This window comes from Ranitomeya variabilis, chromosome 1, assembly GCF_051348905.1.
Source record: "Ranitomeya variabilis isolate aRanVar5 chromosome 1, aRanVar5.hap1, whole genome shotgun sequence".
NCBI lineage: Eukaryota > Metazoa > Chordata > Amphibia > Anura > Dendrobatidae > Ranitomeya > Ranitomeya variabilis.
The window spans coordinates 809,030,764-809,055,489 of NC_135232.1; the positions used below are offsets into that span (position 1 = coordinate 809,030,764).

At 46.4% G+C, this 24,726-nt stretch overlaps 1 protein-coding gene across 1 annotated transcript in view; it reads left to right on the forward strand.

Moving 5' to 3' along the window:
* The first annotated feature begins 209 nt into the window (after positions 1-209).
* Positions 210-24,726, forward strand: part of KCMF1 (potassium channel modulatory factor 1) — a 97,167-nt gene continuing 72,650 nt past the window's right edge. Inside the window, exon 1 of the mRNA XM_077274417.1 lies at positions 210-464. Within this exon, the coding sequence (XP_077130532.1) occupies positions 449-464 (16 nt within the window). The 5' untranslated portion in view covers positions 210-448. The remainder of the gene's footprint in view (positions 465-24,726) is intronic.

Below are 24,726 nucleotides of genomic sequence, written 5' to 3' on the forward strand. Positions count from 1 at the left end.
GGGCCTGTAGCCAGGCTACCCACTGCAGCACCTCACCACAAGCCTGAGGGAGGCTACACAAGTCCTGGCTCCCCCAGTATAGCACACGAGGCTTGTGGAGGATGAGGCTTATCACAGCCAGTGACGAGACGCCCAGGCGCAGCCTTCCATTGCGGCCTACTCGGTTGCCAGTGGCAACCCCTCAGTAGTTCTGCCGCTCTCCTCCATAGCGCGCCATTGTGTGTGCTCGGCCCTACACATGATGGTCTGTGCCCGCACATCCCTGCTCCACAGCATATGAGTCCGGTGTGAGGAGGAGCGCCCCGTACAGGCAGGCAGCGGAGGCAGTCGGTGCAGTGTGTCAGGAGGAAGAGGCGGAGAGTGAGGAGGAAGCGCACACACTCTCTGCTCTCTCACTAGGAGGAGGAGTCGGAGCAGCAGCTGCAGCGGCGGCGGCCTGAGCGATAGGATGTCCCGACATGAAGGTGAGAGCCGGGGGGAGGACACTGGCGAGGACCCGGGCTCCCCGGGTGTAGGCGCAGGCTGGCACAGGACGCCCGCGGCCATTCCAGAGGCACACGGCTCCGCTCCCCAGGCCTGGGCCTCCTCCCCCGGCGTAGCCGGCTCCTGTCTCCATGTCCGGGTGGCCTTGTGGTCGCGACATGTCGCCACGTCCCTGCCCATAGCTGCCGCCCTGCCCTGTGGCCTCCTCGCCCAGAACTTGCTCCTGCGGTGCCCGGGGCCTTCCTTGCCTTGAGGCCGAGGCTTGAGGCCCGGCACCGGAGAGCGGCCGCCCGTGTCACTGTACACACGTGTGGTGCCTGCCTCCCCCACCTACATACTGGTGTGGAGCTCCGTGTGCCCGGCAGGCTGGGTGACTGGTGGCGGCGGGCAGGAGGGAGAGGCCCGGGAGGAGGGATTGCACTGTCATCCGAGGGAGGAGGGGAGCACACCGGCACACGTCCATAGCCGCTGTGTACATGTGCTGAGGGCCCGGTGCCCGTCACTTGTGCCATGTGTATAGCCCGGTGTGGTAATGTACTGCCCTTGTGCCTCACATTCATGTGGCTCCACTGACCAATCAGACTCCAGCTATCATTCTTCTTGTGCAGGTTCAGAAATGAAACCAGCGACCTGATTGGTTATGATTAGACCAACGTTCCTAATAGACTTGTTGACAGGGCTGCAGGTTGATAGGTAGAGCAGGGACATGGTATCTTACAATGCCCTCCCTCACTGTGGTAGTAGTACAGGATCGGAAAACAGACCCCAGTGTGAATTGTTAATTGGCAGCATACGCCACTTTCATAGACATTTCTGGAAAACCTATAGTGTTAATACAGACATTGACTACTTAATTGTGGGATCTGGCCAGCTGCATGGTGTAGATGCAGATATGATAACCATCTCCTGAGATTTTCTCTAGTTTATGATAAACACCCTTCAATCCGATGCCAGTCCATGGTGGTGTAGAGATGAGTATGATGGTAAGGTGAGATGGCTCGCTTCTATCCATAGGTTTTCTTGTCGGTCAGGCTGCTTTCACACTAGCGTCGTAGGACGCACGTCGCAATGCGTCGTTTTGGGGAAAAACGCATCCTGCAAAATTGCCTGCAGGATGCGTTTTCTCTTCATACACTTGCATTAGCGACGGATTGCCACACGTTGCATCCGTCGTGTTGCGTCGGACCGTCGGCACAAAAAAAGTTACCTGTAACTTTTTTTTGTGTGTCGTGTCCGCCATTTCCGACCGCGCATGTGCGGCCGGAACTCCGCCCCCTCCTCCCCGGACATCACAATGGGGCAGCGGATGCGTTGTAAAACTGCATCCGCTGCCCCCGTTGTGTTTTTTTTTTCACATATGCGTTGGCGCGTCACATAGTGTGAAAGTAGCCTCAGTCATCTGCCACCCTGGGCCTACTGCACAGACACAAGGGGTGGTAGATACATATCCCTTTTGGTATTGTGCAGCTTTTCTTGGATCGTTCTGTCTATAATATACCTCTTCTTCTGATACCGTGGATTCTGGGTTTGTTCACAGACGGGCAGTCACGCTGTGGATTCTTTGTCCCGTGTCTGCAGCATGTTACAGTAGCTTTTGCTGAATAGCCACGTGGAGTGGATCATCAATTTACATTCTCACTGTGGATATGTGATTGTGTAAGGCTTTTATTACGGACAGGCGGTGAAATCCCCCAGCAAGTTGATAAAGTCCACCACAAATCTGAGCCCACGCCATTAAATCCACAGCATGTGTGTAATAGTGATGTATCTGGTAACACTCGTGACCAATGCAGCCCCTTCATCAGACCCCTACAGATGGCACTAGTGCTGTATATTCTAGTGATGTACCAAAGTAAGGATCTCTGTACGGCCTCATTCACACTTCAGTATTTCCGACGTATTTCTTTTTAACCATCTGTCTTTTAAAGGAGTGGATCCTGACCTTAAAACGAATATTTCTACTACTTCCCTTTTTTCGCATTGTCTTCTCGAATACTGAAGCGTCGATTAGACTGTAGTTGGCAAATGTTTTGAAAATGAGTGGTTGTTAAAGGTTTGCCTTTAGGACCTTGCCCCAAGAACACCGCAGAAAACGCAGCAGCTCTCCTCTCAGTACTGCGCCCTTTAGGGTTATGGTATCTACGGGGTAAAGTTTTTTCTGTGGAGAGCGCCAAGTTGATGTAAGGAGACTTATAGCAAATGCAGTGCTCCAGTGGAATTTGGCTACTCAAGTACTCTCTTTAGATGGAAAGAGGACTGAAACTATTAAAGGGTCCCTAAAATTCAATATCGGCCCTTTAAGGGTATGTGCACACATTGCGGATTCCCTTGCATATTTTTCCGCGCAGATTCTGTAGAATCCGCAGGTAAAACTACCTGCATTTTACCTGCAGATTCCCTGCAGGTTTTGTGCAGATTTCGCCTGCGTTTTTACACCTGCAGATTCCTATTATGGAACAGGTGTAAAATGCTGCGGAATCCGCACAAAGAATTGACATGCTGCGATAAATAAACCTCTGCGTTTCTGCGTGGAATTTTCCACAGCATGTGCACTGCGAATTTGGTTTTCCATAGGTTTACATAGTACTGTACACCGCATGGAAAACTGCTGCGGTTCCGCAGGGCCAAATCCGCTGCGGTTCCGCAGGGCCAAATCCGCTGCGGTTCCGCAGGGCCAAATCCGCTGCGGTTCCGCAGGGCCAAATCCGCTGCGGTTCCGCAGGGCCAAATCCGCTGCGGTTCCGCAGGGCCAAATCCGCTGCGGTTCCGCAGGGCCAAATCCGCTGCGGTTCCGCAGGGCCAAATCCGCTGCGGTTCCGCAGGGCCAAATCCGCTGCGGTTCCGCAGGGCCAAATCCGCTGCGGTTCCGCAGGGCCAAATCCGCTGCGGTTCCGCAGGGCCAAATCCGCTGCGGTTCCGCAGGGCCAAATCCGCTGCGGTTCCGCAGGGCCAAATCCGCTGCGGTTCCGCAGGGCCAAATCCGCTGCGGTTCCGCAGGGCCAAATCCGCTGCGGTTCCGCAGGGCCAAATCCGCTGCGGTTCCGCAGGGCCAAATCCGCTGCGGTTCCGCAGGGCCAAATCCGCTGCGGTTCCGCAGGGCCAAATCCGCTGCGGTTCCGCAGGGCCAAATCCGCTGCGGTTCCGCAGGGCCAAATCTGCAACGTGTGCACATACCCTAAAGGACCTTGCCACATGACTTGGGATATGAAGCCAAACCATAAACTCCTATTTGCTGACTTGGGGACCCCTCAGCTGAAGTTCTGACTCACTTCTATGAGATGGTGTACACTTTACAGGCTAACCTGTCTTCTGCCAATGGGCCTGCATTAAACCCATGTGTCAGTGTTGTGTAGCTATTTTCATATCAGCATTATGTGTCTGTGGAGGGAAGCAACAATCCTTAAGGAACGTCTTTAAAGTGTTGCAGCATCTACATTCTGTACACTAATGTCTTATATCTGCTAAACCTCTCCGGTGCTTCAGAACTTTAATGGGAAAAGGGTCAGCAGTCATCTCATGTGTTTTTTTTTTTTTTGTTTTTTTTCCCCTCCCGTTTCTTATTAAAGATGAACTATTGATTGGTAATTTGGACAGAGTTGTTAGGTAACTTGGCTGACCTATGAGGATTACGTCTGTCAATATTCCCTAGTAGGACTGGACATTACACAGGCCAAGGACCCCCCTGATCTGAGCCAAATGCCTTGTAGGCTAAGATCAGGTGACCAAACGATCAGGCTGGGTTTTATGGGTATGTGAAACCCCACTGTGGTTTCTTTGTCATTTGAAGCTAACCTTTCCATTTCTGTGCTTTAAACAAAGTTCAGACGTTGAGTATTTGAGTTTATTTCAGTATCTGTAAGCCAAAACCAGGAGAGGAACAACCAGAGGAAAAGTATAATGGAAATACATCACCACTTCTGTATTTATCACCCACTCCTGGTTTTGGCTTACAGATGCTGAGGTAAAATACTGACCATATACTGAACATGGGAATGTGATCTTACACTGCAGCTCTGCTTGTAGCACAAGGTCACAATAAGACTAGGTTCACACCAACGTATTTTCTCTCATCGGGCCCATTAGGTAAATGCAAGTTTGATCTGAGTGATTCAATTTTCTCAGATGATAAGAATATGGGGGGAAAAAAATCTCTACTTCACTTTGTCAGTCTGTAAAAATGTAGTCCCAAGGATAAACAGTCACACTCAAAGTTCCTTCAAAATTTTGCCAAGCAAGTGTTTTTTTATTTTCAAAAACACCAAAATTAGACAATTCACCGCAGTGGTAAAAGGTAACGTTTCGACCCGCTGGGTCTTTATCAAACCTTCCTTATAATAAAGAGACCGGTAGAGGACATGTTCCCAAGTGAGGTACTGGAGTCCCGTTAGGGGCTGCTTGTGTGCTGCATCTGGCGTCTGCGGTGGGACTCCAGTGCCTCACTTGGGAACATGTCCTCTACCGGTCTCTTTATTATAAGGAAGGTTTGATAAAGACCCAGCGGGTCGAAACGTTACCTTTTACCACTGCGGTGAATTGTCTAATTTTGGTGTTTTTGAAAATAAAAAAAACTCTTGGCAAAATTTTGAAGGAACTTTGAATGCGACTGTTTATCCTTGGGACTACATTTTGGTGGAATATTTCCACGTCCAGTCAGCACCACCACAAAGCAAGAGTGCATGTCTTTTCTCTTCTCTAGTCTGTAAAAATGTGACAGCACTCCAATGTCATCTCAGCACAGTTCGATGTTTTCTAAGGGTTCCCTGACTTGCATGACCTATTGTGATCTGAGTATAGGATCAAACCCGGGCATGATGCTCAGTCTGAGGGAAAAAAAATCGGACATGTGCACGATCCCATACAATAACATCAGTCTCAGTGCGATCCAATGTTTTGTTTGGTCGCACTCAGACCAAAAATACGGTCGTGTGCATGAACTGAACCTAGTGAGATTAGTTTGAAGCTGATTTCCCTTACAGTAGTTATACTCATTATAAGCCACAAGTCAGTAAAAAAGTGAGACTATAGGGAGACTGAGCATCTTGCCACATGCAGTTGTTTCTGGTCCGTAGAAGCACAGCTGGCCCGTGACTTGCTTCCTCAGCAGACAGTACAATATGGTGACGTGATGACTGTCAGAGTGATTGAGGCCGTAGTAGAAGAGAACATTAGGATCTGCGTGGTAACTGCTGGACTGGCATACCAAATGATAGGCATTTGTATGAAAGAAAGGTCTGTATATACCATTGATGGATCTGTTTGTATACACAGCGGCCGTCAGACACTGAGGGGCAGGAGCACCAGGCTCATGAATACAGCAAATTGTAATGAAGTGCTGTACCATACAATGGTGTCATTTTTTTTTTTTTTTTCAGTTTGATACATTACATATATAAACTGACTACCTCTAGGTTTCCATGACACTTTAATTTTAATATTGACAGCAAAGTACCAGTTTAGGTTACTATTTCACTGTTTCAGGAGACGCAATAATCAGAAAACATATTACGGTAATATCTATGCGTAAAGGTGATCTGTCCTTACATACCAACCCAAAGCCAGAACTTGCAGCACCCACTCACCTGTACCAGTTGTAGCACTGTAATATGAAAGCACAGTGCACTTGTCGTCCTCGCACACTTAGACAAGTGTACACCCTCACGTCCTTTACTGCCCGGTGCTCCAGCTTGGAAGCCCTCATAGTTTACCACATGGAACCTCACAGCCTATCAGCTGCTCTGAAATGGTCACATGACTGCTCAGACAGAACTCCCGCACTAAGCGGAACCATGTGACATTAACCAGGAAGTGATTATTATTTTTTTAAAGCACTCTCGTTTTACACTTATGTAATTGCACCCCTGGTTTAATCCCTTTTTTATTAGGTCTGCCACATACACAATATTGCCGATGCAGGCAACTGAAGGGAATTTCCACCTTCTGGGGCCTTTTTCATTATACTTAAATGCATGTTTTTGCAGGTTTCGTTTAAAATTGTTACTTTAGTTTGCTTTCAAAGGCTCTTAATGTCCATGCACAGTCATCTTTGTTGTCTGTGATGTTAAATCTGCTTAGTAAAGAATGGTAAAATGTACAAGCTCCTTGTCTGACCCTTAGAACCAGCATACTGATGGATTTTTAGTTCACTCATTCTACTGGCAGCAATAGACAGTGCAACGCAGATGCTATAGAAGGCAAGCGGTGCAACATTTTTAATGAAGACCGATTCAAGTAAGAATAATGTATTGACAGGTGGTACAACCTCTGACTAGTCAAGATAAAAAATAAGCACTTGGGATATGGTGGGGGGCAAATACAGGAGCCAGGAAGTAGATGTACCTAGAAATCTGTGTCACTTGTTTCCTGTTGATGTATCTGGTGGTCCTTGGCCACTAAAAGTTTTGGATTTCCTACAATAGCTTCTGACGTTTTTTAAGTTGTAGGGTTACTCCCATATCAGCCATTCATGGCAGAGATGATGTTTTGTCTATTTGTGCCATTCTAAATATCACTTGACTTCAATGGAAGCTACAGAAATGGTAAAGTGCTTTCATTCTTGTTTCCCCAAGATCTGACACGTCATAGCCAGAGCCTGTGACGTATTAATATAATTTTCTCATCTTTCGGGTAACATCGGGGGCTTATCTACAGCATTACAGAATGCTGCAGATAAGCCCCTGATGACGGTGATCTTACCTCGCCATCGATTTTGGGGGTGACAGGTTCCCTTTAATGTCTTTCTGTGCAATGGAAGTCACGGCACACTCTGAGCTATTAGAAGATGAAGCCACGACGTTAATTTTAATTGAGCCTTAAAGAAGGTCTATGTATGAGTCAGAAGTCTATTACAATGTAGATCTACGGACCCTCGGTTTTGATGCTCCATTGACATATATTGAATAAGCCACTTCTGGTAGTGTGAGCCGGTAAGGTTTAGGGAATAAAAAAAAGTTAATTGGATTGCGTCTTTAAGGCTATTTACACGTTGTGTTTCTGCAGCGTTGTTTTAATGCAATTTTTCTGCTGAATTTCACAGTACCGGCAAAGTCTGAGATTTCAGAAATCTCATGCACATAGCTCGGTTTTCTTTTTCTTGACCGTTTTGTTGAATAGCTGCGTTTTTGGAAAACGTAGCATGCCACTTCTTTCAGCTCTTTCAGCGTCTTTCACCCATTGAAAGCCATTGGTAATGCAACAAAAAAGCATCAAAAACCGCAGGTTTCCGATTTTGTTGTGTTTTTGGTGCCAAAACCTGATGAAGTAGAATTAGATTATTTTTATGCACTAACCTTTATCAGCATGTACAAGAGATAATTGTACCCTGACAAAAATGCGGCACTTGGCACAACCTGCTTTTTTGGCATTGCTTCTTAAAGGGGTTGTCCACTACTTTCAATTAACCCCCAATGTATCCCCCCGGGGCCCCTGATGAATTGTGTAAATACCTTCCTTAGCCGTTTTCGCCTGTGAGCGGTGCTATGCTGGTGGCTGAGTCCGGGTCACGTGACCCCCAGGCTTCAGTCGCCACTCATTTCCGCCGGCGTCACGTCAATTTCCAGACTCTGGAAATTGACGTGACGTCCGTAGCAGGCGTGACCCCAGGCTCCACAGACAGCAGTCACTCATAAAGAGTGACTGGGCTGTGGGCGGGGCTGAGGCTGCCTGCGGGGCTGTGCTGGGGGCGAGCGGGGCTAGGTAGGGATGTGTGGGCGGTCCCCGGTGCTGTGCGGTCCCCGGTGCTGTGCGGTCCCCGGTGCCGGTGCTGTGCGGTCCCCGGTGCCGGTGCTGTGCGGTCCCCCGGTATGTGCTGGGGTCTGCTGGGGGGTGGTCTTGTGGTCTTTGGGGTGTGTGTTGTGTGTGTTGTGTGTGTGTGTGTGTGTGTGTGTGTGTCTCTGTGTGCAGGCATCGTCCGATGGGACTACAAGTCCCATCGGGCTCTGCCTGCTACAGTGGCAGTGAGTGACACATTAGCCAATGATGGGACAGTAGTAGTCCCATCATCCGGCTAATGTGTTGAATGTAAAAAAAAATACACATGTACATACATACATACATACATACATACATACATACATACATACATACATACATACATACATACATACATACATGCGCCATGCGACGACATGCAGCATGCGACGACGTGCAGCATGTGACACCATGCGACATGCAGCATGCGACGACATGCGACATCATGCGACATGCCACATACATTACATACATACAATACATACATACAGACATACAGTACATGTAACATAGAGTACATACTCACCATCACTTGTCACTTTGATCCCCAAAGCCATTGTCATCTGTAAAAAATATTAAAATAATAAACAAACACTATACTCCCTGATCCGCAGAAATCCAATTATAACGAGTGTCCCTCGACGATCTCCCGTGGAGAGCAGGAGCATCAGATAATGCGACTGCTCTTCAGGGGCTCCAGGAACACAATGAGGGGAGGAAGGTATCCTCCCACAATGTATTCCTACGCCCCTGTGAGAAAATAGTCCCTAGTCTCACTTTATGGCATTGCTGTGTGAGGAAGTTCCCACGCAGCTTTTTGCCATAAAGTGAGACCAGTGAACTTTAGTAACCTCTCAGTGATGCACGGCAGGAGCCATGTCATGTCTCCTGTCAGTGTGTCACTGAGGGTCCTATAGAGCAGTGACATCACCCAATGTCACTGTTCTATAGGGGAGATCGTCGTGGGACACTCGTTATTAATTGGACTACGGCGGACAGGTAGTATACGGTTTATTTTACGTTTTTTGCAGGCGCTGAAGTATGGTAAGTATGGTTAAATGAAGAATATTAAAATACTTTTTCCTAATGTGTGTGTGTGTGTGTGTGTGTGTTTTATTAACCCTTTCTTACTATTGGATTAATAATGGATAGGCGTCTTATTGACGCCTCTCCGTTATTAACCCGGCTTAATGTCACCTTACAATAGCAAGGAGACATTAACCCCTTATTACCCCATATCCCACCGCTACACGGGAGTGGGAAGAGAGGGGCTAAGTGCCGGAATTGGCGCATCTTACAGATTTCTGGGGCGGCTGCGGACTGGTATTTGTAGCCGGGGGGGGGGGGGGGATGGGGCAATATCCATGGCCCCTCTCTAGGCTATGAATATCAGCCCGCAGCTGTCTGCGTAGCCTTTCTGGCTATAAAATATAGGGGGACCTCACGTCATTTTTTTGGGGGGGTCTCCGTATTTTAATAGCCAGTAAAGGCTACGCAGACAGCTGTGGGCTGATATTCCTAGCAGGCTACAAATATTGGCCCCCGGCCGTCGGCTTTCCCCCTCTGGTGCAGAAAATTGCGCGGGAGCCCACGCCGTTTTTTTCAGTTTTTTAATTAAACACTCATAAAGGCCTATTTAACCCTTGCGTCGGTACGGGTCCGTCGCTATGCGTCGGGCCTACGTACTGACGCACGTTGTGAAATTTGTGCACGTCGTGGGCAGTGGATGCAGTTTTTCAACGCATCCGCTGCCCATTCTGAAGTCCGGGGAGGAGGGGGCGGATTTTTGGCCGCGGATGCGCGGTAGAAAATGGCGGACGCGACAGACAAAAAAAACTTTCACTTGAATGTTTTTTCGTCCCAACATGCCGCCTAAACACGACGCATCCGTTGCACGACAGACGCGACGTGTTGCCATCCGTCGCGATCTGTCACTAATACAAGTCTATGGGTAAAAAACGCATCCTGCGAGCACATTTGCAGGATCCGTTTTTTTCCCAAAAAGATGGATTGCTATAAACGCAAGTGTGAAAGTAGCCTTAGGCTGCTTTCACACTAGCGTCGGCCCGACGTACCGACGCATACTGGTCCAGTCTTAAGACGCTTCCGCTGCCCCATTGCAAGGTCCGGGGAGGAGGGGACTGCGTTTCGCCCGTGCAAGCGCCGTCGAAAATGGCGGACTAGACGCACAAAAAAAGTTACATATAACTTTTTTTTGTGCCGGCGGTGCGCCAAAACACGGCGCAACCGTCGCGCTACGGTTGCGACGTGTGGCACTGGGTCGCTAATAAAAGTCTATGGAGAAAAAACGCATCCTGCGGGCAACTTAGCAGGACGCGTTTTTTCTCCACAACGACGCATTGCGACGTGCAGTGCACGACGCTAGTGTGAAAGTAGCCTTAGAAACATCGGCCTTTCTATTATATATCTATGGATATATCTATCTATAGATAAATTTATAGATAGATATATCTGTAGATACATAGATGTATCTATCCATATATTAGGCTGCTTTCACATCAGGTTTTTGCCGTCAGGCACAATCCGGCGAGTTTTGAAAAAAAAACGGATCCATTTTTTTCCGCCGGATCCGTTTTTTTCTCATATAGTTGTATTAGCGCCAGATTGCGCTTGATGGCCACACGTTTCATCCGTTTTTTGCCGGATCTGTCAAAAAAGCTGTTTCTGCCGGACGGAAAACACATACAGAGGAATGTTTTTTTTTTCTGTCCGTCGAAAAAACGCACAGCGACGGATCCGGCAAAAAACGTATGAAACTGAGATGTGAAATGATGAATCCGGCCTTGGAATCCGTTTTTTCATGCATGTTTCCATTCAAATCATGCACATTTTCCGTTTATTTATTTCCAAAAACGGCACTAAAACCGTGCATAAACCGCACCAAAAACTGCATCAAAACCTGGTGCAGTTTTGATGCAGTTTTTGGTGCAGTTTTGGTGCGGCTTTGATACAGTTTTTGGTGCGGTTTTGATGCAGTTTTTGGTGCGGTTTTTGTGCAGTTTTGATGCGTTTTTTATGCAGGTTTTTGCACGGTTTTGATGCATTTTTTAATTCGCTTTTGGTGCGGTTTTTATGCGTTTTGGAAAGCTAAATAAAGGTGTATTATTGAACAAAAAAAAAAGATTTGTGATGTCATTATTGTCCAACCTCCTCTTTTACATTTGTCCAACCCACACTCCATTACACACACAGATAGACAGATAGATGATAGATTAAATGGATAGACATATCTACATATAGATAAATCTATAGATGCATACATCTATCTATTCATATATCTATCTATAGATATATCTGGATAGATATATCTATTGATAGATGTATGGATAGCGTAGGGTGTGTCCACTGTCCGGATTACATCCGAATGAGCTGCAGATTGGATGCTGCGTACTTGTAGTCCCATCGGATGATGCCTGCACACACCCGAAGAGTCCCGCACAGGGCCGCACACATCTGAACAGTCACCGCACACATCCGAACAGCCCGCAGACCCCGCACACACCTGAACAGTCCCGCACAGTGCCGCACACATCCGAACAGCCCGCAGACCCCGCCCGCCCACACATACACGCACACCGTCACCGCCCACACACTTCCCTCCTCCCGAGCTGCAGCGTTTCTCGGACCCACATCCGCATCTAAACTGCAGATCTTTTTTACACCTGCGGTTTTGCTGTGGATGTGCCCAACTCAATGAAAGTCTATGGCTGCATAAACGCTGCAGTTCCGCACAAAAGTGACATGCTGCGAGAAAAAAAAGCTGCGTTTCGGTGCGGCTTTTTCCGCAGCATGTGCACAAGTCTGCGGCTCCCATAGACTTACATTGGTTGTGCACTACACTGCGGATTTTATGCAATTCAGTGTGGCAAAAAACCCTGCGGATCTGCAATCAAATCCGCAACGTGTGCACACAGCCTTAGCATTTAGTGAACCTAGCAAAAAAGCCAAGCAAAAAACAAGTGTGGGATTGCACTTTTTTGCAATTTCATTGCACTTTGAATTTTTTTCACATTTTCTGTTACACGACATGGTAAAACCAATGGTGTCGTTCAAAAGTAGAACTTGTCCCGCAAAAAATAAGCCCTCACATGGCCATATTGACGGACAAATGATGGCTCTGGAAAGGAGGGGAGCGATAAACGAAAACAAAAATGGTCCAGGGGTGAAGGGGTTTAGAAACATGGATATGGACATATCTATGGAAATGGACATAGATATATCTGTATCCATCCATCCATCCATCCATCCGTGTGTGTAATGGAGTGTGGGTTGGACAAATGTAAAAGGAGGTTGGACAGAAATGACATCACAAATCTTTTTGAAGCTAGAGGAGGGAGGGGTTTGGGTGTGTTTTGGAGTGGGTGTGCCAGGTTCGGGCTTAGTGGCAGTGCAATGCATCATGGAACTTGTAGTATTAGAGCACAATAACTCAGGAGAAAGGAAGTTGTCGATTAACCCCATTAACTAAAGATGTGCTGCTACAGCATGATAAAAGGTAATATTGCTAAAATAAACACAGTAGATGTTTTCAGTGGCACATAATAGCAAGATTTATGAAAAAAAAAAAGGTTATAGTAGTGGACAACTTCTTTAACTGCCAAGAGAGCAGGTTTTGTCTGCGGAAAAAAAAAATGCAATGTGTGAACATAGCTTTAAGTGGCCATTGACCTTAGCAGTCAGCTAGCTGATAAACCGCTGCTTATCCTGACTAGCGATGAGCGATTTTGATAGTCTCTGCTTATTCGTCAAGCTATAGCGCTTACTGAATAAGCTGCAGAGGGATCCTGGATACCTGGAGCGCGTAGGCTGTCACGACACATGAAGCTGCGGAGCCGAACAGCTGATAATTGGGAGCGCTCCAGGAAGGCGGGTTCCCTCTGCAACTTATTCGGTAAGCGCTATAGCTTGCCAAATAAGCAGGGACCCGATCAAATTCGCTCATCTCTACTCCCGACCTACCCATATAATGCACACTCAGCTCAGGTGTGCAATATGTTTGTGAAGGGTATCACAGCGAGCAAACTACCATAAGAAGAGGATAGGCCATTGATTTTAATTTTTTATTTATTTTCCTCTTGACAACTGCTGTCTGGTGTGGGGGTGTAGTCAATGTCACAGACAAAACCTCTTGAAATCATGTGATCTGTAGAATTATTTGGCTTTCTGAATTCAGTCAGTAGACTAGGTGTGGACTAAAGGTGGGGACTATTTCTAGCACTACATTCTTTAACATAAAAATAATGTCACCTGAAAGTTACTGGATTTTTTTTCTTCAAGACGTTGCTTTTTATTCTTTTTAAATTATTTATAAAAAAAAGTATCCATTCCACAGTCCCACAACTACTAGAGTAATAATTGTTAATGCATCCATGATCTTAAGGTACCTTCACACTAAACAATATCGCTAGCGATCCGTGACGTTGCAGCGTCCTGGATAGCGATATCGTTGTGTTTGACAGGCAGCAGCGATCAGGATCCTGCTGTGATATCGCTGGTCGTTGCTGAAAGTCCAGAACTTTATTTGGTCGTCAGATCGGCGTGTATCGTCGTGTTTGACAGCAAAAGCAACGATGCCAGCAATGTTTTACAATGGTAACCAGGGTAAATATCGGGTTACTAAGCGCAGGGCCGCGCTTAGTAACCCGATGTTTACCCTGGTTACCATTGTAAAAGTAAAAAAAACAAACAGTACATACTCACATTCCGGTGTCTGTCACACGTCCCTTGCCGTCTGCTTCCCGCACTGACTGTGATTGCCGCCGTAAAGTGAAAGCAGAGCACAGCGGTGACGTCACCGCTGTGCTGTACTTTACGGCCGGCAATCGCAGTCAGTGTGGAAAGCAGACGGCAAGGGACGTGTGACAGACACCGGAATGTGAGTATGTACTGTTTGTTTTTTTTTACTTTTACAGTGGTAACCAGGGTAAACATCGGGTTACTAAGCACGGCCCTGCGCTTAGTAACCCGATGTTTACCCTGGTTACCAGGGGACCTTGGCATCGTTGGTCGCTGGAGAGCGGTCTGTGTGACAGCTCTCCAGTGACCACACAGCGACGCTGCAGCGATCGGCATCGTTGTCTGTATCGCTGCAGCGTCGCTTAGTGTGAAGGTACCTTTAGTGGTTTGCTGTTATCTTTCCTGTGGCATAGACACCATATTGTAGATCTATGGATTTCTGAGGGTTCTCATGTAGGAAAGTATAAAAGTAGTACTGTAGTGTGCACATATATAATGGCTAGACTCGGTGCTAGGCCTAGTTGAAAGGTTCCCATATTCCTCAGTGTGTGTGGTGAAGCATGAATCACAGCTTCTAGTCCTGCCCTGTCGCACATGTTTCTAAACATTTCCTGCTTTCTCCTTCCTCCTTGATGAAGTGGTTTTTTAACATAGTCATTTCATGAAGCTCCTTATTGTGTGCATGTTTCTGACACTTCATGTTCTGGGGCCGTTCATAATATTGCCCTTAAAGGGAACCTGTCAGCAGGATTGTGCACAGTAACCTACACACATTGTCAGGTTGGCGCCATTATACTTTTTAAAATGATGCCTTGGTTGATGAAATCCGTCTTGTGGTTGTTGTTTAATCTTTATTTTCAGTTGTGAGTTAGGCTAGTTTCACACTAGCGTTAACTGCAATACGTCGCAAATGCGTCGTTTTGCCGAAAATACGCATCCAGCAAAAGTTCTTGCTGGATACGTTTTTTCGTCATAGACTAACATTAGCGACGCATTAGCGACGCATTGCAAAACGTCGCGTCCGTTTTGCGACGCTTGGGCGTGTGTTAGCGGACCGTCGGGAGAAAAAAACGTTACATGTAACGTTTTTTGCTCCCGACGGTCCGCTTTTTCCGACCGCGCATGCGCGGCCGGAACTCCGCCCCCACCTCCCCGCACTTCCCCGCACCTCACAATGGGGCAGCGGATGCGTGGGAAAAATGCATCCGCTGCCCCCGTTGTGCGGCGGAGACCACGCTAGCGTCGGGAACCTCGGCCCGACGCACAGCGACGGGTTGTTCCCGACGCTAGTGTGAAAGTAGCCTTAATGATATGCCCGTGCTCCGGGGCGGTCTGTGGGGGTTCTGCATGTGGTGCTCTGATTAGGTATTCATACTGCAGACTGCTGACAGGTCACTGATCCCTCACTGACCTGCCCCCTAGTTTACATAATGAATTTTCCTATCTATCGGTCTATCTGTCTATCCCATTCTGCAGGCAGGCGAATTCATTTGTTTGAGGTTATCCTGAAATTCATAAAATAAAAAATAAATGCTACTTGGAGGAGGACATTTTTTTTTCTCTACAAAGCTGATTGCGCCTGCGCAGTAGCAGCTATCAGATTTTTTTTTAGGAACTTCAGGATTACATCAAACAAATATGTAATGAATTATATACGCACTACATGGTAGCCCGATTCTAACGCATCGGATATTCTAGAATATGTATGTAGTTTATTTATGAAGATTTTAGAATAATACATTGAATACATAGGATTCGGCCGGCCGCGACCAATTAGCGAAGCGTGGTTCAAATCCCGCGCCAATTCACTTCCGGACTGCACATGTCGCTGATTGTTCACGGCCGGCCATCTAGTATATAACAGCCCACGTAGTATATAGCACAGCCACGTAGTATATAGCACAGCCACGTAGTATATAGCACAGCCCACGGAGTGCATTAGAGCCCACATAGCATATAACACAGCCAAGTAGTATATAACAGCCCACGCACGCAGTGTATAACACAGGCCACGCAGTATATAGCAATGTGGGCATCATATCCCTGTTTAAAAAAAAAAAAAATTAAAATAAAAAATAGTTACCGTATTTTTCGGACTATAGGACGCACCGGACTATAAGGCGCACCCAGGTTTTAGAGGTGGAAAATAGGGAAAAAATATTTGAAGCAAAAAAAATGTGGTAAAATATTTAATAACATAAATAACATACTATTATATGTGGTGTTATTATATATAATAGTACATTATTATGTTGGAAGCTGCGGGACCAGTGTGGTGTCTGTAAAGTACTATATGAAGACGCTGGAGGGTGAGTATAAGAATGGGGGCACAGGGCTTATAGTGAAAGCACCACTCCAGCACTGCAAAATAACACTGGAGTGCTGCTTTAAAATCCCATGGGAGAACTATAACTCCCAGCATGTCCTGCAGATCCTATGACATGCTGGGAGTTATAGTTCACCAAAGGAGTGGCAGAGTGCTTTATTGTGTTTTGTAAAGACTAACCTCTTAATTGTGGGAGCCAGCCTGTGGTGAGGTAAAAGCTGGAGCATCCCATGGCTGCACACACAGAGCCCTCTCTCTTGTTGCCTTTCCACAGCGCACACGCAGGACATAACAGGAAGCTGCAGATTCTAGGTGGGAGTCTGAAGGACCTATGATGATGTCAGAAGAGGGAGGGCTCTGAGCTGCCATGTGATGCTCCAGCCCGCCCACTTCTGACATCACACAGGTCCTCCTTGTGCACCACAGACAGCTCAGCGTCCAGCACAGGCAGGTATGCAGCGATCTCCTAGCCCCTGCTGCTGCTGCCTCCTCCCCCGGACACACAGATTCTCCCCAGAATCAGTGCTGGGGAAACTGTGTGTCGCTGCTTAAGTGCAGTATTCATTTGCTGCTCACCGCTCAGCTGATCAGTGGGCGGGGAGCCGCTAATGAATATTCACTGCACTTAATCAGCGGGGCCATGTGGTTTCCCCAGCAGCTGATTCCGGCAGCAGGGACATCCTGAAGTGGGATATCATTGCAATCCCACTCGCTGCTGCCCCCCTCCCCACATGCTATATCCGTACTATAAGACGCACCCACACTTTCCTCCCAAATTTGGAGGAAAAAAAGTGCGTCTTATAGTTGGAAAAATACGGTATATACTCACCTTCCGTTGGCCCCGGATCCAGGCGAAGCGGTTACCGACACTCCTCGCGCGCTCCGGTCCCAAGAGTGCATTGCGGTCTCGCGAGATGATGACGTAGCGGTCTCGCGAGACCGCTGCGTCGTCATCCCGCGAGACCGCAATGCATGGAGTGGACACCGGGGCGTCGCGAGGAGCGGGAAAGACCGGTTCTGAATCCGATGGGCCGACAGACGGTGAGTATATAACTATTTTTTTTTTTTTATTATTTTTAACATTAGATCTTTTTACTATTGATGCCGCATTTGTGGAATTTGCAGCATTAGGAGGTCACATTCACTGACCAAAAAATCTATTTAACTAAAAAAAAAACATCCTAACAGGCCAAGTTACATGTTAACATAGGACCCCTTCTTTGATATCACCTTCACAATTCTTGCATCCATTGAACTTGTGAGTTTTTGGAGAGTTTCTGCTTGTATTTCTTTGCATGAAGTCAGAATAGCCTCTCAGAGCTGCTGTTTTGATGTGAACTGCCTCCCACCCTCATAGATCTTTTGTTTGATGATACTCCAAAGGTTCTCTATAGGGTTGAGGTCAGGGGAAGATATTGGCCACGCCACGAGTTTATCTCCTTTTATGCCCATAGCAGCCAATGACTCGGAGGGATTCTTTGCAGCATGAGATGGTGCATTGTCATGCATGAAGATGATTTTGTTCCTGAAGGCACGTTTCTGCTTTTTATACCATGGAAGAAAGTTGTCAGTCAGAAACTCTATATACTTTGCAGAGGTCATTTTCACACCTTCAGGAACCTTAAAGGGCCATACCAGTTGTTTCCCCATGATTCTGGCCCAAAACATGACTCCTCCACCTCCTTGCTGATGTCGCAGCCTTGTTGGGACATGGTAGCCATACACCAACCATCTACTACTCCATCCATCTGGACCATCCAGGGTTGCTCCACACTCATCAGTAAACAAGACTGTTTGAAAATTAGTCTTCATGTATGTCTGGGCCCGCTGCAACCGTTTCTGCTTGTGAACACTGTTTAGGGGTGGCCGAATAGTAGGTTTATGAACCACAGCAAGCCTTTGAAGCATCTTACACCTTGAGGTTCGAGGGACTCCAGAGGCACCAGCAGCTTCAAATAACTGTTTGCTACTTTGTAATGGTATTTTGGCAGCTGCTCTCTTAATCCAATGAATTTGTCTGGCAGAAACCTTCCTCATTCTGCCTTTATCTGCATTAACTCTGTCTGTGCCTTCACAGTATGATGATCACTGTTAAGTTTTCGTTAAATATCTAATGTTTTCATACATTGTCCAAGGCATTGCACTATTTAATGGGAACCGGTCACCCCCAAAATCGATGGTGAGGTAAGCCCACCATCATCAGGGGCTTATCTACAGCATTCTGTAATGCTGTAGATAAGCCCCCGATGTTACCTGAAAGAGGAGAAAAAGAGGTTAGATTATACTCAACCAGGGGCGGTCCCGCTCTGGTCCGCGTTCGATGGGTGTCTCAGGTCCGCTCCGGCGCCCCCTATCTTCATTCCATGACGTCCTCTTCAGGTCTTCACACCGCAGCTCCAGCGCAGGCCTACTTTGTCTGCCCTGTTGAGGGCAGAGTAAAGTACTGCAGTGCGCAGGTGCCGGAAAGGTCAGAGAGGCCCAGCGCCTGTGCACTGCAGTACTTTGCGGTGATAAAGAGGCGAAACGTGCATCGTGGCGGCGTGGACACATGTCCTACTTTCACACTAGCGTCGTGCTCTGCACGTCGCTATGCGACGTTGCAGCGCACCGACGCTAGCTGTGAATGCGCCACACAACGGGGGCAGCGGATGCAGTTTTCCAACGCATCCGCTGCCCCATTGTGAGGTGCGGGGAGGCGGGGCGGAGTTCCGGCCATGCTTGCGCAGTCGGAAATGCTGCAGACGACGCACCAAAAAACTTTACAAGCAACGTTTTTTTGGTGGCGACGGTCCGACGCAACACGACGCAACCGTCGCACTGCGTCGCTAATAAAAGTCTGTTGAGAAAAAACGCATCCTGCAAGCACTTTTGCAGGATGCGTTTTTTCTGCAAGACGACGCATAGCGACGTGCAGTGCACGACGCTAGTGTGAAAGTAGCCTTAGCAACACTATGGGTAAGCCCATATGCGAGCGTATAACCCTGTCCTAATTTTGGTATAGCGTGCAGTTTGCTATAATCACTGTGATACTTGTATCTTCATTATACATCATTTTTACGCAGAAAAAAAGCAAGATCATTTGTAGTCAGGACACACTGTCCACATCTTTTTACCTGATCCTAGTCTATGTACTTTTATCTATTTGTTATATGTAATATTCTAATTTACAATTTCTGATTACATTGGACTATATCCCCATTTCTTCTCATGTTCTACACTGTCTGAGGTTGTAGCTCTGGAACGCTTCAATGTATCCCACTGATTCTGAGGTTGTTTTTTCGTGTACTTCATGTTAGTGTAAAATGTATTTGTGTAAAATTTATTTGATATAACTTGCATTTATTTATGAAGAAAACTGAAATTTGGCAAAAATCTTATACATTTTGCAATTGTCAAGCTTTTAATTTTTGCACCCTTAAATCAGAGAGCGGTGTCACACAAAATAGTTAATAAATAACATTTCCCACATGTCTAAATTACATCAGCACAATTTTGGAAATTATTTTTTTTATGTTAGGACATTATAAGGGTTAAAAGTTGACTAGCGATTTCTCATTTTTCCAACAAACTTTACAAAACCATTTTTTTAGAGACCACCTCACATTTGAAGTGAGTTTGGGGGATCAATATAACAGAAAATACCCAAAAGTGTGAAAACTTCACCCCTTAAGGTGAGCAAAACCACATTCATAAACTTTATTAACCTTTCAGATTCTTTTCGAGAACTAAAGCAACGTGGAAGGAAAAAATGAACGTTTTTTTTTTCACAAAAAAATTGACTTTGGAATCAATTTTTTTTTTCTATTTTCACAACAGGGTGTCAGGAGAAAATGAACCATACAATTTGTTGTGCAATTTCTCCTGAGTAAGCTGATACCCCGTATGTGGGCGAATGGCAGGGCTCAGAAGGGAGGGGAAGCACTGTTTGTTTGACTTTTTTGAGCGCAAAATTGTCTGGAATCAATGGTGGGTGCTATGTCTCGTTTGGAGACCTCCTGATGTACCTAAACAGTGGAAACCCCACAATTCTAATTCTAACCCTAATCTCAACCCTAACCATAACCCTAACCACAATCCTAACCCCAACACACCCTTAACCCTAATCATAAACCTAGCCCCAACCCTAACCCTAGTGGAAATATGGAAATACTTTTTTTGTAACCTAATTAAGGGGGTGATAAGGGGGGTTTGGTTTACTATTTTATTTATTTTGCTCACTGTGACAGGGTCTATCACAGTGATTTAAAATGAACCAATAGGAAAAATTTCCTGTTGGTGCCGGCGGGCACACTGCGCATGCGCCCGCTATTTTCTTCCTGGAAGAAGACGCCGGGAGCATCACGGGGGGGGGGGGGGGGAAGCAGGAGGGTCCAGGCTCACCGGAGGTATTGGGGTGGATCAGAGGAGAGAGAAATTAAATGGGAAATCAGATTTTTTTTTTTTTTTTATTTTCCCGAGGTCGCCGTTATTCGGTGAGTAACGGTGATTGCAACACCGGGGTTGGTAAAAACCGACCCGAATCACCCGATGCTGGGGTGCGCTATACACTTATTTCTCAGCGCCGTTAATAAGCGGCGCTGAGGCATAAGTACCCTTAACTCCCGTCGTTAAAAGGAAGGCGTATCGGCGGTCGTTAAGGGGTTAAATGTGCAACTTTGTTATTGAAATAACTAAACTCTCCAGAAAGGGGTGTAAGTGTTAATGAAAAGGTTCCGAAGGCCTCTTTCACACGTCCTGATATTTCCGGTACCGGAAAAACCGGTACCGTAGATATCTGTGTCCGTGTGCTCAAGTGGCACATCAGTGTGGCACACGTGCGGCATCCGTGTGCCGCCTGAGGACCACACGGACCGTGCAGGAGAGACAGCGCTACAGTAAGCGCTGTCCCCCCCGCATATGGTGCTGAAGGCAGAATTCATCTCTTCTCCCCCAGCGTTCGTTGGAGAGAAGAGATGAAAGATCGATTTTTTTTTTTATTTTATTTTTTTTTATAAAAAAATTTTTGCATGTGCCCCCCGCCTCCCCCCTCAGTGCGCCGCCTGGCCCCTTGCCGCAGAAATACTCACCTAGCTCCCGCGATGTCTCCGCTGTCCTCTCCGCGCTGGCAGCTTCTCCTGTGTGAGCGGTCACGTGGTAACGCTTATTACAGTCAGGGAATATTCCCTGACTGTAATGAGCGGTCCCACGTGACCGCTCACACAGGAGAAGCTGCCAGCGCGGAGAGGACAGAGGAGACATCGCGGGAGCTAGGTGAGTATTTCTGCGGCAAGGGGCCAGGCGGCGCACTGTGGGGAAAGGCGGGGGGCACATGCAAAATTTTTTTTATAAAAAAAAAAAAATAAAAATAAAAATCGATCTTTCATCTCTTCTCTCCAACGAACGCTGGGGGAGAAGAGATGAATTCTGCCTTCAGCACCACATGCGGGGGGGACAGCGCTTACTGTAGCGCTGTCTCTCCTGCGGGCGGTACGTGCACACGGAGGAGAGTGCACACTGTTCTCCGTGTGCACGTGTGCTGTCCGTATTGTGGTCCGTGCTGCCGGTAAAAAACGGACATGTCTACGTGTTTTCAGCATGGACATACGGTCCGTGTGAAAACACGCACATGTGCATAGACCCATTCATTTAAATGGGTCTACGTGTGTCAGTGTCTCCGGTACGTGAGAAAACTGTCACTACACGTACCGGAGACACTGACGTGTGAAAGAGGCCTAAAACATATTAATGAAATTCCTTTTTGATTTCACATGATTGGATGTCATGTTTTGCTTGGACAACTCCTTCTCATTTCCTACACTTGGCCCCGATGAAATAAAAAAGCTTACACTCTCCTCCTGGGACTCCTGTGCGGTTGTTGTGACATGTCAGCCTGGTGTCCAATCAGCGGTGGCGTCACTGTCCCCACCTTCAGACAAATTGAAGGCGGGGACAGTGACACGACCACTGATTGGGCGCCAGCCATCCCGTGTCATGCAACCGCACAGGAGTCCTGGAACTGCGGGAATGATGCCGGCATGGGAGGCTAGTAAAAGCTTTTTTATTTTTTAGGCCATACGTGTCCTAGTAATGGACAACCCCTTTAAACATAAATCTGTTTGTTTCATCAGTGTTTTCCATCAGAATTTTCAGTGTTTGGTCAGTGTCAGTTTTTACGATCCGTGTTTCATCAGTGATTTTCTCGTATGACAATATAAATAGGCAAAACTTCTCGTATACATTAGTGTTAATCATGGACAGTGCGTGGATTACACACTGCTGCCATCCATTTGCTGTCCCACTTTCATTGTTCCATAGAATTCTATGGGTAAGTTTGACTGTGACTTTGAACCATGATTTTGTTTTGTGGATGCACCAGGAATATTACCTTTCTAGCGCGTGTTTCAGTTGGCAGGTGCACACAGTTAAAATGAACGTTGTTTGATAGCCTTGATAATCTTATGATTGTCACACCTGTCCTCCAACTTTTTTTGTAAAGGGAAAATTGAATAAGTTTTTTATTTTTTTTAAAATCTGAACTTTGATGACCAAACACTTTATAAATTGTCATCTGACAACCTCCTGACTACCCTGATACATGTGCATTCTTGTATTCTCATAGAGAGAAGGGAATAAGTTGCCACTATATTTCTCTGGCAGTGCCGATCTCCTTTGAGAGCAAGAGGATCAATTATGGTGAAATCTAGTAATTCGTTTTCTGCCTGTACCTGTTATTTATAATTTCTGAGCTACCATAAATCCAACTTCTGTAGAGTTCTTGTATTAGAAAATAGATAAATTGCAGAGCTTCTACCCATTACAATACTAATCGTGGACTGCACATGGATTGTACACAGATGGCAATGTGTGCTGCTAGTCACTTTTCACAGACCCATAGACTTGCATGGGAATTTTGACCCATAACTCAAATAAAAAACCGAGCACGTCTCTGGTTTCATCTCCATTGGAGGCTTTGTCATTTGGAACTAAAGGCCCCATACCCATCGGACCCCCTGATCATGGCTCCTGACTCCTCTAACAGATGATGGCAGAATACATAAGGTTCAGGCAGTTTTAATTAAGATGCCCGATCCTTTGTTATAAGGGAGAATAGTTGTCCCCAAAGGTGTCTCTGCTGCTTATTCCTCTCTGCCCATTGAGAGAACATGAATGCTCTTCAGAATTGTACATGCATGTGTATGGAGAGTTGGGGAGAGCTCCTATAACCACATAACTGACAGATAAATATCTCATTTCTAAACAGTTGGCTCAAGCTCCTAGGTGGATCATTTGGAAAGTGCTTGTAAAAACATGGAATTAAAAATTCTTTTCATTCTTAAGAATGGAGGGAATTTTAATTTATTAGTGTGAGATTATTGACAAGGCTACTGGGTGACCCTGCCTTCCTAGCCTGGCCAAATACCTAGGAAAGAAAGTGGTGCGAGCAGGCGTCATGCTTTATAGACTGCTTGTGCTGCTCTAAAGTTGGCCGGCTCACTGGATCTAGCCAGCCGCAGTCCCCCTGTGCATTTCTCTCATGCTGTGGAGGCAAAGCAACCTGACCATGCTGAGTGTCAGTCTTCAGAAGACCACCTCTGCAAAGCAGGAAGCTGGAAGGCAATTGAGCATTGTGCTTCTGAAGCTTGATATTAAGACAACCCCTTTAAGATGGGGCTTTGTAAAGAGATATGAAAAAACGGACCCTGTACCTATGCAGAAATGCTGCAGTTACCATAACAATAGGATAACATGGGAAATAAGGAGAAGCAGTTGACTGAAATTACCTCCATTTACTCTATTAACACCTAATACATAACACTGGTGGTGTCCTTCAATAACATCAACCCTCCAACCTGCAATGGTGGGGAGAAAAAGCTCCAGGTCAGAGGTCTGCAAAAGGGAGCTTTGCTTTAAATGTACCGTAGCTTATTCATTAATATAGGAGGCAGTGGGGAGGAAATCTAATAAGACATGATACTGACTGAAGCAGCAAGTCTTGTGTAGCTATCACTTTGATTCTGAATCAGCAGAGTCATTGTGTTATCTGTACTTCATTTGCTTCTAGTCTTGTTAAGATATGTTTACACCGCACGATTATCATTCCTAGGAACACTCATCTCCTGATAATCGCCCAGTGTAAGCAGGCCGTCGGTAATCCTACTATCGAGCCAAATGCTTGTTCACTGGGTGAAATCCTCATTTATGGCAATGCATCATCCTGTGTAAACAGGACGTGCTGCAGAGAACAAGTACAGCCTATGCTCACAGAATGAATCAGTACACATTGTTTTGTGCATACTGAGAATGTGATCGACCTGTCTAAATGATCGCAGAACTTCAGTCGTTTAATGTCACTGATTGTGTAAGTGAGCCCTTGGTTTCGATTCAGGCCACTCTTTACAGGAGGTCGGACTATGGAATACACCAAAGGCAAATTT